General features: G+C 43.3%; 1 protein-coding gene across 8 annotated transcripts in view; it reads left to right on the forward strand.

The window, feature by feature from the left end:
- Positions 1-16,866, forward strand: part of ST3GAL3 (ST3 beta-galactoside alpha-2,3-sialyltransferase 3) — a 219,288-nt gene that overhangs the window by 78,506 nt on the left and 123,916 nt on the right. For 6 of the 8 annotated variants that reach the window (XM_039474161.2, XM_039474163.2, XM_074380690.1 and 3 more), the window contains exon 3: positions 4,488-4,535. The exons of the other annotated variants lie outside the window; for them this stretch is intronic. In XM_039474161.2, coding sequence (XP_039330095.1) covers positions 4,488-4,535 — 48 coding nt within the window. The remainder of the gene's footprint in view (positions 1-4,487; positions 4,536-16,866) is intronic. 8 annotated transcript variants of the gene reach the window in all.

Consider the following 16,866-nt stretch of genomic DNA (forward strand, 5'->3'; position numbering starts at 1 on the left):
ATGGGCAGTCAGCTCCTCAGAATTTTATTCCCAGTCTTTTTCAGGGGATGTGATCTCTCGCTTAGAAAACTCGTAGAATGCTATTCTTATTCTTCCTGTGCTGAGACTCTTTGAGCACTGATTTTCCTAGGGTGAGACCAGGTTTGGACCTCTGAACCTTCACTGGACAAGCACACTTCAGGACTGATTCAAACTGATGGGAGTCAATACCCAGAATGGGATTTCCCCCTAACTTGTAAAGTATCACTTAGATAACATCACCTCTGAAAGAAAGCAAGAATGTTTACTAGCTTCTTTCTTTCTTTCTTTTTTCTTTTTTTTTTTTTTTGAGACGGAGTTTCACTCTTTTTTTGCCCAGCCTGGAGTGCAGTGGCCTGATCTCAGCTCACTGCAACCTATGCCTCTTGGGTTCAAGTAATTCTCCTGCCTCAGCCTCCCAAGTAGCTGGAATTACAGGTGCCCACCCCATGCCTGGCTAATTTTGTATTTTTAGTAGAGACAGGGTTTCACCGTGTTGGCCATGCTGGTCTCGAACTCCTAACCTCAGGTGATCTGCCTGCCTTGGCCCCCCAAAGTGCTGGGATTACAGGTGGGAGCAACCTCTCCCAGCCACTAGCTTATTTCTTAGTTGAATAAACATTGACCACTTTGTATGCGTCAGTCATTAGTTAGGCATCGAGGCCTCAAAATGAATAGACAATCTTTGTCTTCAGGGAACTTTCAGTTTAATAAAAGAAGAAAAAAAGCAAACAAGGATTATAATGCAGTATAATGAATGAATGTCATAATAGAAGTACAGTGATGGCCTAAAGAAGAAAGTGAGCAGAATTGATCAGAGAGTCAGAGAGATCTTCAGAAAGAAGGGGTCAATTGATTTGGTCTTAATGGAAAAGTGGGAGGTTTTTGGTTTTTTTTTTTTTCCCTCTTAAATGCAAACCTGCAGAGAAGACATATGTGTCCAGTGTCTGAAGACAGGTACACACCTCTTGGGAAATATAAGTAATTTTGTATATCTGGAACTCAAGGTGGTAAATGAAGCAAATGGTAAAGACATTGAATGACAGAGCTTGAACTTGATCTTACAGGCCACAGGAGGCCTCTGAAGGGTTTTAATCAAGAGCAGAGACACAATCTGTTATACTTTTGGAGAAATCAGTAGAAAGGATGGATGGAGATGGGCCAAGTTGGAGGCAGGGCTGCAGTTCGGGGGCAATAAGAATGGTCCCAGCAAAAGATGATAGGCAGATGTCCAGAAAAGCAAATCTATGGACAGAAAATAACTTGGTGGTTCCTGGGGCTGGAGGTGGGGGCAGGGAATGACAGAATGGACATGAGGGATCTTTCTGGAGTGATGAGAATGTTCTAAATTGGATTGTGATGATGGTTATGGAGCTCTGTAAATTTTCTGAAAAATCATCCAATTGTACACTTAAAGTGACGTGAATTATACCTCAGTAAAGCCGTTTTTTTTTTTTTTTGAGACGGAGTTTCACTCTTGTTACCCAGGCTAGAGTGCAATGGCGCGATCTCGGCTCACCGCAACCTCCGTTGTCTCCTGGGTTCAAGCAATTCTCCTGCCTCAGCCTCCCAAGTAGCTGGGACTACAGGCGTGCGCCACCATGTTCAGCTAACTTTTTGTATTTATAGTAGAGATGGCATTTCACCATGTTGACAGGATGGTCTCGATCTCTTGACCTCGTGATCCACCCGCCTCGGCCTCCCAAAGTGCTGGGATTATAGGCGTGAGCCACCGCACCTGGCCAGTAAAGCTGTTTTTAAAAGCAGGTGTTAGAAGAGTAGTCTCATTGAGAGGAGATATATGTGAGAAATGCTGATAAAGAAGTAGAATTGGCTGGACATGGTGGCTCATGCCTGTAATCTCAACATTTTGGGAGGTCAAAGCAGGAGAATCACTTGAGGCCAGGAGTTTGAAACCAGTCTGGGCAATATGGCAAGACCTTTATCTCTAAAAAAAAAATTGAACAGTTAGCCAGGCAGGGTGGTACATGCACATTTAGTTCTAGCTGTATGGGAGGCTGATATGGGTGGATCACTTGAGCCCAGGAATTAGAGGCTTCAGTGAACCATAATTGCACCACTGAACTCCAGTCCAGGGGACAGGGCAAGATCCTGTCTCTATTTAAAAAACAAAAGAAGGAGGAGGGGAAGGGAGAGGAAGAAGGAAGAAGGAGAAGAGGAAAGAAGAAAAGAAGAAGGAGAAGAAGAATTGATAAGAGTTAGACATTGATTGTATGAGATAGGATGGTCACCTGTCTGTTCAGCCAAGTGTCCTGATTGTGATTCTACATTTTGTAAAAAAAGTGGCAACCGTACCTTTTTCTTGGCAGATTTCAAAGCATACAGATCTACCTTTAACTGGCAGTACAGAATATCTGCCTCAGAAACCACATCCTCCAGCTGTCTGCCACCCAGTTCTTAGCAAACACATGGTTATGAGAAAAAAAAAATACTGATGAAAGAGTGCCTGAATATTTGTGATTCATTCATTTTTCTACACATTGTTATTCAGCAAATATTGAGTGTCAGATGTTATGCTGGTGATGTAGCAGTGAGTAAAGCAGATGTGGTATCTGCCTTTATGGAACTTAAAACCTAGCAGTAGGAACAGATGTTATGTATAGTTACGATAACTACTGTGTTGAATGTCCATGTGCAATGAGAGAAAATGCCCATAATGCTAGGGCGGGGTGTGGCTGTAGACTCTGGTGCCATTCGCATCCAGCTGACACTCCTTTGTAGTGAATACGTCTTTGGAATCTGATCCCTTTTGAGTCTGGGCTCTCTTAGGTTATCTTGGGCCTTACATCATCTTGGTGCCCCTTATAATTGTTTTGATTGAACTCTATGTTGAATTTATGCCATCATTTGGCATTGGCTTAACAAGATTCACAGCTACTTAGTTTAGAAATGTAGAATATACTATCACAGAAGGGTCTGGGAATAAGATTTTTAAAATAATAAAATTTTAAAAAAGAAATGTAGAATATACAATCTTCAACACCATACGGCATCTCCTTTTTTGGGGTGGGTTGGGCACAGAGTCTCTCTGTTGCCAGGCTGGAGTGCAGTGGTGCCGTCCTGGCTCACTGCAAACCTCCACCTCCCAGGTTCAAGTGATTCTCCTGCCTGAGCCTCCCGAGTAGCTGGGACTATAGGTGCGAGCCACCATTCCCAGCTAATTTTTTTTCGTATTGTTAGTAGAGACAGGGTTTCACCATGTTGACCAGGATGGTCTTGATCTCTTGACCTCGTAATCCGCCCACCTCAGCCTCCCAGATTGCTGGGATTACAGGTATAAGCCACCGTGCACGGCCGACATCTTCTTTTTTAAGACCCACGATGTTCTTTCTGATCACTGTACAGTATTTAGTTTTATGTTTTGGTATTTCAGTTGCTCTGGAGCAGCAGACTCCATCTTGCTTCAGGTCTTCACACATGGCCTTCCTCTACCTTGAATGTCCAATTTCATTCTTGTCGGGTTTGTCCCTTACTTCTCCTTCAGCTATGAGTTCAAGCGTCACTTCTTCAGAGCGGTCTTCCCTATCTAGCACCTGCTCCCCTTCTGTACTCAGTCCGGTTCCTAACTTTCGTAACACTCTCTTTTTTTCTCTTTTATCAGTTTCTAGTTAAATAGTTTGTTCTTTGGTAATATTTTTTTCTCCTAGACTGATAGCTGAAAGATCCATAAGGGTAGAGACCATGCTTTTTCTGTTTGTTACTGTGTCTCAGTCATAGCATGGTATCTTGCACATCGTAGATGCCCGATGCATATTTACTGAACATGTGGTTGAATGAATGAATGAATGCATGCATGCATGCCTTGTGGGTACTGAATCTTGTAACTGTTCATTTTCCTTTTTTCTTTGGCTGTTTGGAGGCTCGGGCCCTGATTCTGCCTGTGGTGTTTACATAGGTACTCATGGCATGCATTTTACGCACTAACATTTCCCCCACTATATAATATTTTTCCTTTGTTTGACATCTCCATTTTAAAATTCTAGTGTATATTATAAATTTCAATAGGTCACTTTAAGTCTTTTTTGGGGAAGAAACAATAAACAATTGAGTATGTAAGTAGAAGAAAGGGAGAGGCCAAAGGGGAAATGTTAGTGCCTTTAACTAGATTCAGGAGGTAAGTTTTATTTTGCTTTGTTTTAATTTCATTTTCACTAGAAGCAGGAAAAAGAAGTAAATTTGTCCCCTGATCTGGCAAGAAATGCCACTAAAGAATTTGGGACCTGTCCCTGCCCTGAGACGTCTCCCAGAGGCAGGAGGCAAGGGGTGCTGGGCTGGGCAGGGTCTCCTGGCCCAGTGGATGGGGGGGCATGGGCCTGTGGAGGCTGGCTGTGCACCTGAGTTCCCTTCCTGCTGACTCTTTTTGAGGGAGGGTTTGGGCAGAGCCAGTGGGAGCTTGTTTTTTTACTGTAAGAAGGAGAAAGAAATGAACTTGTCCTCTTGTGTTGCAGATTCAGCGGTTCTTTCCTTTGACTCCGCTGGACAAACACTAGGCTCAGGTACCAACTCATCCCCTTCTATCATCTTTTTAGCCCTCAATATTAGCCATATTTTGTGAAGCCTGATCAAGTATGGGTTTGCTGGGGAGGGCAATGGAATATCCCAGAGTTGGGGAGACGTCTCAAGAAGTCTTTGTAGAGACTTTATGGTCAGGGAAGCAGAAGAGGGACACACCATCCAGAGAACTTTTCCAGTTACTTTAAAAGTGTGCAAGGAGAAGTTGCAGTAGATGCTGCCTCTTCATGCAGAGTTGTCAAGATTCATATAAAAGGATGTCTGTTTTCCATGCACGTACCCTGTCTCAGAAAGTGGGGCAGAAGGCATTGAAAGACCCAAAGCTGTGGGAATGCTGGAGCAGATAACCATCAGGGCTTTCTACTAGAAGGCTGGGTGGTGGGAGCATCCCAGTTTCCTGAGGACATACAGGGCTATTGCATGTTTACATGCATGGCTCGTATGCTCAAATACAGACCTTTTCCAGGAGAGGAGTACCAAACTGTACTGTGCACTCATGCCAAAATGCATGTAGGTAGACACACTCCTTCTCTTACCTGTTTACAGTGCAGGATACACAGATCAGCACACCTGCCCCAGATTCACCCAGACCCAGTGGAGCCTGGCTCTCCCATGTCTGGGGCAGTTTACCTGCTCCACACCACTGTGCCTGTTGACAGGGAGTGGAAAGAGAAACTACTTTGATTGCTCAGCTTGCTGCCGTTGGGTCCCTATGGGAGCCTCAGAATGACTTGATTTGAGGGAAGAGCATCTCTGTTTTTAGGTAAAGTTGGGTGGGCATCATACCATGGGTACTGCCAGTGAATGCCAGGGAGACTGCTGGCCTGTTGAGGGCAGTTAATTCATTTGCTGTCCTTAGATATCATAGATTTATGATTCACAAAACAGCCATGAGGTTCAGGCAGTTGTAATAGAGTAGACAAGAGGATAGACATTCAGAGAATATGATCACAACCACCACTATTTACTGAGGGCCTGCACAAAAAAAAAAACAACAACAACAACAAAAAACACACACACACAGTAAAATATATCAAATATATAGAAAAGTACTTAAAACCTCAATGTACATCTAACAATGTACAAGGGAATTTTGGTCCTCAGCCTCCGTCTCCCTTGGAGTTATAAAAAGATCTTGGGCTTAGTCTGCAAATAACTATGGACCATGGGAATAAGGCTCCCAGGTTTGTACATGGTTCCCAGTGAAGGCTGGCAAAGAATGAGAATTCAGACATTTTTCCACTAATTCTCTCTTAGTGGAGGATAGTTCAAGTTGATTCAGAGTCAGCTTCAAATTGTGACTAGTTTTCAGTTTACCTAGCTTTCAGTTTTCTTGACAGCACCTGCCAGCTTGCACACCTAGTTCTGCCTTATTCATGCTCTCATGGGATATTTGCAAGAGGCCAACAGTTTTGCTATCTCATGTTTTTCATCAAGCCTAAAAGGGAATGGTACCAGGGAAGAGCTGGGCAGAGGTCTTCACAGTGGCCACTTGAATATTTTATTTGGAGAGAATTTACAAAACACTGGGCATACCATATTGCCAAAAACGTTTTAGAACTTTAGCAAGGTAACTTTGGAATTAATCCTTATTTCAATTTCTTTTTTTTTTTTTTTTTTTGAGACAGGGTCTCCTTCTGTCACCCAGGCTGGAGTGCAGTGGCATGATCTTGGCTCACTGCAACCTCCACCTCCTGGGTTCAAGCGATTCTCTGGCCTCAGCTTTCAGAGTAGCTGGGACTACAGGTGTGTGCCATCATGCCTAGCTAAATTTTTTTTTTTTTTGGTAGAGATGGGGTTTCATCATGTTGGCCAGGATGGTCTCAATCTCTTGACCTCGTGATCCGCCTGCCTTGGCCTCCCAAAGTGCTGGGATTACAGGCGTGAGCCACTGCACCTGGCCTTGACTTTCTGTTAGTGTAGGTACTTAAAAGTAAGAAAAAAGTTTCCAGTTCCAGATAAGATGGAGTGACCACACTCACCCTGTCTCTGAATGCAGCTAAAGTCTTGATCAGAATGCATTTAATAGCAGTTTGAGGACTCTGAAACATAAACAGTAGCAGAGAGACTGGGGGAGAATAGCAGAATTCAATGTATTACTAAACTGGCAGTGAATTTTCTGTTTTACCTTCAGTGTTTCATGTCTTGGACTCAAGGCACCCCAAGCCCCAGTAATAGACACCAGGGTACAAACAGCTTCAGGAAAAGACCTCTAGTTAAAGCTCTGGAGTGGGAAAAGGACTCTCCAGGCTCATACAAAGGGGGAAATCCCAAGAGTTGTTCCCATGCCCCAGCCCGCAGGCAATCCCACACTGATGGTGGTAGAGACAGTGGCAGCAGTCGGGCCTTCAAGCACCTAAAACTGAGGGGGAGAGTAACCTTCCTGTCTGATCAGCAGAGCTATAGTCCCAAGAGGATGGGCTCAATTTTGGTTGCTTGTTTTCCGTCTTTGCCTTCCTGCTGCTTGGCCCCAGATTTGAGTTCTGTTCAGAAAATTCATGGCAGAATGTGGTAACTAAAGCCCCAGCTTTCTGGCCAGAGGACCAAGAAGGGGAGGCCCAAGGAACCAGAAGGCACAAAGGAGAAAACGAAAGGAAAAGGAGCTCAGGAAAGCAACCCTTTTAAGTTATTTGTGGACTTCTGGCTAAGCCAAGCTATGCATGTGTGTATCTGATTGTAAACAACATACCTAAGACTTTCAGAACTGAACTAAGAGATAGACCACTGCCCAAGTCCCAGACTGAATGCACACACGGAGGACTCTTCTGAATAGGCTTTGAAAATGAAACTGATGTTGAAACCATTACCCACAAAAGGCCAGTTGGAATTTGCTGCCTGAACCCAACCTGGTCAATTGCCTGCTCAAACAAAAATGTGAATATTCTCCACTGGATGTAAACAAGATATAGAGTCTCATAGCGATATTCAGAATATCCCAGATATGAACCAAAATGAAAAACAGGAAAATTTGAACTTGCATAGGAAAAGTTAAATCAACCAATGTCAGTGCTGAGATAACATAGATGTTTGAATAATCTAACAAAGTCTTTTTACACAGCTATGATAAAAATATTCCCCAAAGTAAAGGCAAATTCTATTGACATGAAGAGAAAGCTAGAAAATCTCAGCAAAAAAGTAAAGGTTAGGTACAGTGGCTCATGCCTGTAATCCCAGCACTTTGGGAGGCTGAGGCAGGAGGATCACTTGAGGCTAGGAGTTTGCGACCAGCCTGGGCAACATAGCGGAGACCTCAACTCTACAAAATTAAACAAACAAACAAACAAAATTAGCCAGGCATGGTGGCACACACCTGTAGTCTCAGCTACTTGGGAGGCTGAGGCAGGAGGATTGCTTGAGCCCAGGAGTTCAAGGCGGCAGTGAGCTATGATCACACCAGCCTAGGTGACGGAGTGAAACCCTATCTCTAAAAAAAATTTAAAATTTAAAAGTATTTTTTAAAAATGAAGGCCTTAGCAAAGAAGAAAAGAGAAAGAAAATGTAAAGAAGAACCAAATAAAGCAGGGAAACTATCCAGTTGGAACAACAAAGAAAATATTTTAAAAGTTAAACAGAGCTTCAGTAATTTGTGGGACAGTACCAGAAGGTTTACTATTCATGTCATTGGAGTTCCAGCAGAAATATTTGAGAAAACAATAGCTAAAGTGTCCCAAATTTGGTGACCAAGTGTGGTTTATCCTGGGATTGGAAGTCTGGTTCAACAATTAAAAAGTCAGTACAATCCACCATATTAACTGTCTAAAGAAAAAAAAACTACATGATTTTATTAATTGATGAAGAAAATGCATTTGACAAAATTCAACATCTTTTTATGATAAAAACTCTCAGCAAACATAAAAAGGAACTTCTTCAACCTGATGTCGGGCATCTACAAAAACTTACAGCAAACATCATACTTTATGGCAAAAGACTGGTCTCCCCGTGACATCAGGAAATACTTATAGTTCTCGTCAGCGTAATAAAGCAATAAAAAGGATTCAGAATGGAAAGGAAGAAAGAAAATTAACCCTTTCCTAGATGACATGCTTGCCTGCTTAGGAAATCCCAGTGAATTTACACAAACATTCCTAGAACTAATAAATGAGTTAGCAAGGTGACAGGATATGAGGTCAAAACACAGAAGTTCATCATGTTTTCATGTACTAACAATGAACAGTTGAAAACCAAACTTTAAAACACATTTATAGCAGCTTCCCAAAACCAAATACTTATGTGTAAATGTTTATACATAAATCTGATGAACCATGTATAGGATCTGTATGCTGACACTAGTTCTTCTCCCACTTTTTCTTCCCCATCTACCCAGCAGTTCAAGCTGCAAACCTAGAATCCTCTTCCTTTACCCTCTCCCCGTTTCCTGCCTTCACAGTGTGTTCTTATCTGGCCGCTTCTTTCTAGCACCACTGCCGAAGGTACCATCTTCTCCTCTCTAGACTAGAAACATCTCCTGACTGGCCTGGCTGTGCTCCGTTGTTGCCTTCTGCACATTGTAGCCAGAGTAATCTTCCAGAAACATAAATTGGATTGTGTCTTGTTACCACTGAAGCCTCTCCAGTGACCTCACAGCACACTAGAATAAAATCCAAACTTGTCCCTCTTTCCTGGCTTCTACTTACCTCTCCGATTTCCCTGTAGCTCATTTGCCCCCAGTCCACTGCCCTCATGCCACATTGGCATGCCTTCGGCTCCTTGAGGATGCCAGCCCCTTCCTGCCTCAGGGTCTTCACGCTCGCTGTTTCTACTACCTAGACTGCTCTTACCCACTGCTTTGCACGGCTGTCTTCAGGCCTCTGTCTCACCTTCACCTCTGCCAGAAGGTCTTCCCAGACCACTGCATCTCAAGTAGTCCGCTCCTGTAACCAGTTCTTCTCTAAAAAGGCAGGTCTTCGTTTTTTCTTAGCACAGCTCCTTCTTTCAAGCTATTTGTTTATTTGCTTGCACACTCTGAATCTCCCCCACTAGAATGGAGGCTTCATTTGGCCAAGGACATTGTCTGTTTTGTTCATCACTGTATCACTGGTATTTAGAATGCACCTGGTACATAATAGGTGCTAAATAGGTGTTAAATAAATAGGTGTTAAACGAAGAATAGAAAATTAGGAACAATAATATTCATTAATTAAGGAGTGCTTGGGATTAAATAAATAATGGCATATCCATGCATTGGAGTAACTGCAGTCATTTAAAATGATGATGCAGTTTTAATTTTATTGACACGGAAGATGTTGAGGATATTGTTGAGTGAACAAAACAGAAACAGCATGTATATTGAGGCCAAAGGTAAGTAAAATTATATATGTACATTCATATGTATGTCATATTTATAGAAAGAGAGATTTCTGGGAAAATGTCACCAAAATACTTGCAGCAGTTAACCCTAGGTAAATAGGGGTTTCAAATGGTTCTTACTTTATTCTTTATAAGTTTTTTTGGCTTTGGATTTTTGTACTGAGCATATGTTATTCATATAACTGGGAAAAAAATTAAGTTATTTTTGTTCGGGGAGGGGAGCTCTCTCATTTTGTTTAATAATTGCTTGGTGATTGTCGTAGTCTCTTTGGGCTGCTATAACAAAAATACCTTAGACTGGGTAATTTATAAACAACAGAAATTCATTGCTCACAGTTCTGAAGGCTGGGAAGTCCAAGATTAAGACATCCGCAGATTCAGTGTCTGGAAAGGGTCCATTCTTCATAGATGGAACCTTCTGTGTGCCTCCTCACAAGACAGAAGAGGCAAATAGGCTCCCTCAAGCCTCCCTGATTAAAGTAGCAATCCTATTCCTCGGGGTGGAGCCCTCATGACCTAATTACCTTCTAAAGGCCCCACCTCTTAATACTGTCACATTGGATATCAGGTTCCAATACATGAATTTGCAGGGGACACCAACATTCAGACCATAGCAGTGAGTGTTTATGTTTTATTGACCCTACGTAAGCTCCATGAAGGTTAAGGTACAAACTGCAGAGTGAGCCATTTTTTTTTCCATTTTCTGTACAAGCAGCTGTTTTGACATGCTGTCCCTCCTAATCCTCCTACAGCTTAGTGCAAGATGTCCTGGCATGGCCCAGACACAGTTGATACTGTGAATAGGATTGAATTCACTGCAGTACTCAGCCCTAGACATCTGCTATTTTCCCAAGACAGAAGGGAGATGGGTGCAGTGACATCTTTGGCTGCCATGGGAGGGGCTTCTATCTGCTGTGTGAGGCTTCCAGGGCTCCTTCTATAGGCTGTGATTCTCTTACTTGGGGCCAAGGACGTGCCATGTGCCATTGGCCCCCAGTATGCCACATTGGAGAACAGCTGTGCTGTGCTCAGATGGAGGCCTGATAGTCACAGGGGACTCTGTTACCAGAAGCTTCTTCCTAGGCTTCTTACCTCTCCCACACCAACATACACCCATTTGAGATTGGATTTTAGTTTGCAAATGTCTAAGTTATTTTACTGGATCAGTTAATTTAGTGTAGGTCAGTGGGTTTTTCTGTGTTTATTTTAGAAAACTTCTTTTCCTTTTAGTTTGTCTTTGATTAATTGATCCCATGTTGTGGTTTATTTCCCTGCCTTGAGATGATGTGGGAGCTATTTGCACTTTGGCCAGCCCTTCTCAGGCCTCTTTTGACTCCCATGATTCATGTGTGGCATGGCCAGGGCCTTCTGACATCACCCTGGGGAAGGGGATGGGAGGCAATAGTATATCATTGCTGTCATGGAAACTGTGCTGCTAACGCGAGGCTCTGCTTTTCTGTTTTCCTCTGAGAGTCATTGTGGCATAACGTAAAGAAAAGAATCAGACCTGGGTTGGTTCAGCAGGATACCTGCCAGCCTACTTCATGATTGGGCAATCTTGAACATATCTCCCCTGTCTAAACCTCTGTTTCCTCATCTGTAAAACAGAGACAGTACCTGCTTCATGGGGCTGTGTAGGTGACAGTACTGATAACACCATGAATACAGAGGAAGATGCTCAAAAAATAGTAGTTGTTCTCAGTCCCTTCATTCTGCAAGCCTGACAGCCCATTTGGAACTATTGCCAACTTCCTCCTCCATCCAAGCCATGGCATATATTACATATGCTTAATATAGCCCATGACTTTTTTTTTAGAGACTGTACAGTGACATTTCTTAAGACATAATAGACCTGTTTTGGCTAGAAGGGATCCTTGTTCCATTTACTGCCATTCCCTTTGTACTTAGCAATTCATCATAGCCCAGAGACTGGAGCCAAAGACCACTTTAAAGAAGATCTGACAGCAGAGCTGCTTCTCCGGGTAGATGGGTTTTCTTGCCTCATGGACTGTTCTGCCTTGTGGCTTTTGTGAATTATAATTCGAAGCATTGCAATTTTCTGATAGAGCCAAGTTCATGTTTTTAGCCCATAAAATACCAAACTTTATATATCTCAATAATGCTCCTTAAATTGGTGTTCATGGGCAATGTTCATGGTTGTCATCAGCAGCAGTCATTTAATAAGCATCTGCTTTGTGCCGAGTACAGTGACAGCTGATCGGAATTTGTGGTGGTTCATTACAAGGAAAAAAGGAAGTGGTTCACTCAAAAGGGAAAATGCCAGTAGCATGTTAGGCTCATCATGTACAACTGTATTCCTTGAAATTCCATTCTGGGGCTCAGTATCCTGAAGGTGAGGCTACACTAGGACACCTGACTTCAGGAACCTTCAGGAAGCTCTCTCTTTGTCCTAGAACAGGATCCTCACTGCACAGCCTGGTACTACCGACTGTTTTCACGTCAGAATGTAGGTAGGATGTAATATTTATGTGCTATACTAGTACAAACAGGAGAGGACTTAGAGTTATCTACATAGGGCATTGTGAAAACATTTGTGATTTTAAAAAATATGTATATTACAGAACTCTGATGAACAGGCCAGGTGTGGTGGCTCACATCTATAATCCCAGCACTTTGGGAGGCCAGAGCAGGAGGATCAGTTGAGCCCAGGAGTTTGGGACCAGCCTGGGCAACATGGTGAAACCCTGTCTGTACAAAAATAAATACAAAAATTAGCTAGGCATGGTGGTGGTGTGCCTGTAGTCCCAGCTACTCAGGAGGCTAAGGTGGGAGGGTCACCTGAGCCCAGGGGATCAAGACTGCAGTGATCCAAGATTGTGCCCCTGCACTCCAGCCTGGGCAACAGAGTAAGACCCTGTTTCAAAGAAACAACAACAAAAAAGAATTATGATGAGCAAAATGAAACACAAAGTATTAAGAAATATATTAAATCTTGAATTGCTATGCCATAAAAATCTTTTCAAGTTTTTTAATTAAAAATTTGAGCTTGGGCCGGGCGCGGTGGCTCAAGCCTGTAATCCCAGCACTTTGGGAGGCCGAGGCGGGTGGATCACGAGGTCAAGAGATCGAGACCATCCTGGTCAACATGGTGAAACCCCGTCTCTACTAAAAATACAAAAAATTAGCTGGGCATGGTGGCACGTGCCTGTAATCCCAGCTACTCAGGAGGCTGAGGCAGGAGAATTGCCTGAACCCAGGAGGCGGAGGTTGCGGTGAGCCGAGATCGCGCCATTGCACTCCAGCCTGGGTAACAAGAGCGAAACTCCGTCTCAAAAAAAAAAAAAAAAAAAATTTGAGCTTGTTTCAGTGTTCATAAATTTTTATTCAGGATTTTTTCCCAGGAAGGCTTTGCATAACTCCTGTCAGGGCTTTTTAATGATACTCTCCTAAAAAATACTCAAATTATCCTCAAAAAGAAATTTCATTCACACAAATAACTGATAAAAATGTAAAATCATTTTTATACTTATTCAGAAGTTTACAACAGTTGAAATCATATTAGCTCTTCCTTTTCTTTCATCAAAATTATAAGGTTGAAATTTCTTCTGTTAGAACAAATGGATTTCAAATCTAATACCACCTTTTTGTATCAGGCATTTCAAAATGGCATGAAGCTCTATTGCAAGATATATATGAATTCTTAGAGCAGTCACCCTGGAGTTGGTTGGAGATCAGAAAAGGCTACATTCAGTGCACATATGTGAGGACGGGTGTGTTGGCCTTCACCTGGAGCTGTGCTCCCCTGGGGGTCCCCACCTGGCCTGCCTGCCACTGACCAGCAGCCTCTTGGGCTACACTCTGCTCCATGAGTTTTTCATGCAACATTTTTCATGGAACATAATTTTTACTTGAAAGTACAATTGACAAACTATGGTTTTTCAGACTTTGGAATTTGGCAGACATTTTCTCAATAATGAAAGTGAACATTATCACTTCAAGGGAAATAACTGACAGTATTTTGTTGCCAGTGATAAAATGTGATTTCACGTGACAGCTTCTCAATACTTAAATTTTAAATTTGGTTAGAAGGCTGACCCTATGTTACAGCCTCTCAATTGTTTTTAGGGTTTTTTTTTTTTTTTTTTTTTTTTTAGATGGAGTCTCACTTGGTCGCCCAGGCTAGAGTGCAGTGGTGCGGTCTCAGCTCACTGTAACCTCTGCTTCCTGGGTTCAAAGGATTCTCCTGCCTTGGCCTCCCGAGTAACTGGGACTATAGACACCCACCACCACACCTGGCTAAGTTTTGTAGTTAGTAGAGATGGCGTTTCATTATGTTGGGCAGGCTGGTCTCAAACTCCTGACCTCGTGATCCGCCCACCTCGGCCTCCCAGAGTGCTGGGATTGCAGGCATGAGCCACTGCACGTAGCCTGGTCAGTTTTTATAAGTGCTCCCTACATGGCTTAAAAAGAGGCCAGGCACAGTGATACGCACCTATAGTCCCAGTTACTCAGGTGCTGAGGTGGGAGATCACTTGGGCCCAGCAGTGAATCCAGCCTGGGCAGCATAGCAAGATCCCCTCTCAAAAAAAAAGAATGTACATTCTCCATTTGTTGGATGTAAGGTTCTCTGTATGTCTGCTAGTTTAAATTTAGTAATTGTTCTGTTCATATATTCTGAATTCTCACAGACTTTGTGAGCCTGATTTTTCAGTGGTTTATGATGATGGTAGACCAGCTGTGTATTTTTATTCTGTTATTTTTTCTTTATATGTAGCGAGGTTTCGTTATTACATGTATTCACACTTTAATGTGTAACCTCTTATGTCCAGTTTCCGAACCTTCTGAGACTTTACATCACTGTTCAGTGTTCATCCAACAAGTTATATGAATCTTTGCTGTGACTAAGAAGACTGACATTCCTTTTAGGTGGCAATGGAAGAGTTAATGGTTAATTTCAAAGACATCTGAAAATGAACTTTGTGCATTCACAGCTCTGACGTGGTGCACGTGCAGGGGAAGGGCATCAGTCATATCACTCCCCACCTGGAGCTGGGCAGAGACACACATGCTCCTTGGTCAGTGATTTTTGTAATCCTGGGCTTTCCAGCCTGGCCAAGGCAGGAAGCCTAAGCTATCAGACTAAACATTTCTGCTGGCGTTCTGCTTTGATACCTGCGGAGGAGAGTATCTTCAGGTGCTAGGAGAGCTGGAATATCAGTGCACGTTGTGCCTGGCTGACCTGGGATTCCCAGAGTGTTCTGTTCTCAGTACGGATCTGGGATCATTGAGCTGCTGGCGAGACCCAGACTTTCATGCCAGCTACCCCAGAGGTGAATTGTCCCTGAAGTGTTGGTACACTTAAAATAGCAGTTACTTTGTATAAAGCAAATTCGTATGTAACTCTAAGAACAAACACATTTGTATAAAGGAGATGTGCTGGGGTCTGTAACCGTGCCCAACCCCAGCAGTAGAGAAGCTCTGCTCCTGTATTCCTGGAGCATAATGCCTGTGCCTTCCTGATTGCTTTCTTTTCTAGTTTACACTTCCTAAAGATCATGCTTAAATTTTCCTGCTAGTCAGGGAACTCTGTGATGGCCATGCACAGATTAAATCATCAGTAACATGACTGTGAGGCTGGGGCTGAGAGTAAAGTGCTCCTGAGCAGGCAGATTCCGGTGACTCAGGAGACTCAGGAAGTCTTTGTGGAGAGGGTTAAATATCAGGCCTTTATACATGATGGGAGGAAACTACCTTGGCAAACAGGGAGTTCTTAAAGGGAACCCCAAAGCAAAACCCAGAAAATAAGAGTGTGGAAGGCATTACGTAAATAGTGTGGCAGACAGTTGCACCTAAGAAGAGCCAGAGGAGGCTTGCTGTGGGCAGGTAACTGTGATGTAATCAGAAAGGCTGGGAGCCAGGAAGGGCCAGAGCAAGGGAATCGCCGCAGTCAAAGATGTCAGGTGAGGGAGAAGGAAAGGGAGAGGTAGTCCCTGCTGCCATCACTGCCACCACCAACACTGCCCGTCGCTGCAAGGGGTGGAGGAAAAGACTCCAAAAGACTCCATGTCTCAGGGCTGCTTGTTAGGCTGCCTTGCTTATTTGGTCACTCTGTCCACCCCTCCATCCATTCAGCACATTTATGGAACGCTAGCTCTGTGCCACATGCGATATTAGGTGCAGAGGTGAGCCCTGCCGTTTAGGAGGACCCAAATACATATAAGCCAGGACAGCTTAATTGAAGGCAACAAAAACTGACTGGGAATAACTGTTTTTTAAAAGGAATTTACCAGGAGGACATGGGTACCCACAGAATCTAATTAGAAGCTAAACATCCTGCCCTCAGAAAGAGCATGAAGGGCAGCCCCAGGAATCTAGGTTGATCCCTGTCTTCAGCACATTATTTTTCTCCCTGGTGTCGCTGAGTTAAGGAAGAAATTGTCCCTCTGATCTAGCTTTTGTCAGGTGCCTACCTTTGGACATAAATCCCATCGACAGTCTCACTGCTTGCTGCAGTGGGAGAAGAGCATTTCCCTGAAGGAAACCCAAGGGGCTTGTTTCTAAAAGGACAGAAACAGCAGATGTGCACTGTGAGTTCTGGAAGGGGTGGGGAGCACGGATAAGGTGCGTTTAGGCTAACAAGTTAGATGAGAGAAGATGTCGTTCATTCCACATTCCTTCTGCATGCCAAGCGTAGTGTTAGGTGATGCAACTGTGAGGACAAGAAGAGCCTTAGTGGAACTTGTAGACTAGCAGAGGAGAGGCACTTGTTGGTCAATGAGTAGTTACAAACTGGAGAAAGTACACTGTGGGACAGGAGCATGTGAAGGGTGAGGTCCACACAGGGAGGACAAGGAACGCTCTTCTAAAAGAGGGCCTTCAAAGTAGGGTCTAAAGAATGAGCAGGAATCAACCAAATAAAGAGGGGCCTGATTCAAGGAACTGAAAGAAGCCAAATCACCAGAGCACAGAGCAAGGGAGACAATAGCATAAGACAGAGCTGGAAATTTAGGGAAAGGTGTAAAATCGTTGTTGTATTATAAGAACATC

The sequence above is a fragment of the Saimiri boliviensis genome, chromosome 11, assembly GCF_048565385.1.
Source record: "Saimiri boliviensis isolate mSaiBol1 chromosome 11, mSaiBol1.pri, whole genome shotgun sequence".
Lineage (NCBI taxonomy): Eukaryota > Metazoa > Chordata > Mammalia > Primates > Cebidae > Saimiri > Saimiri boliviensis.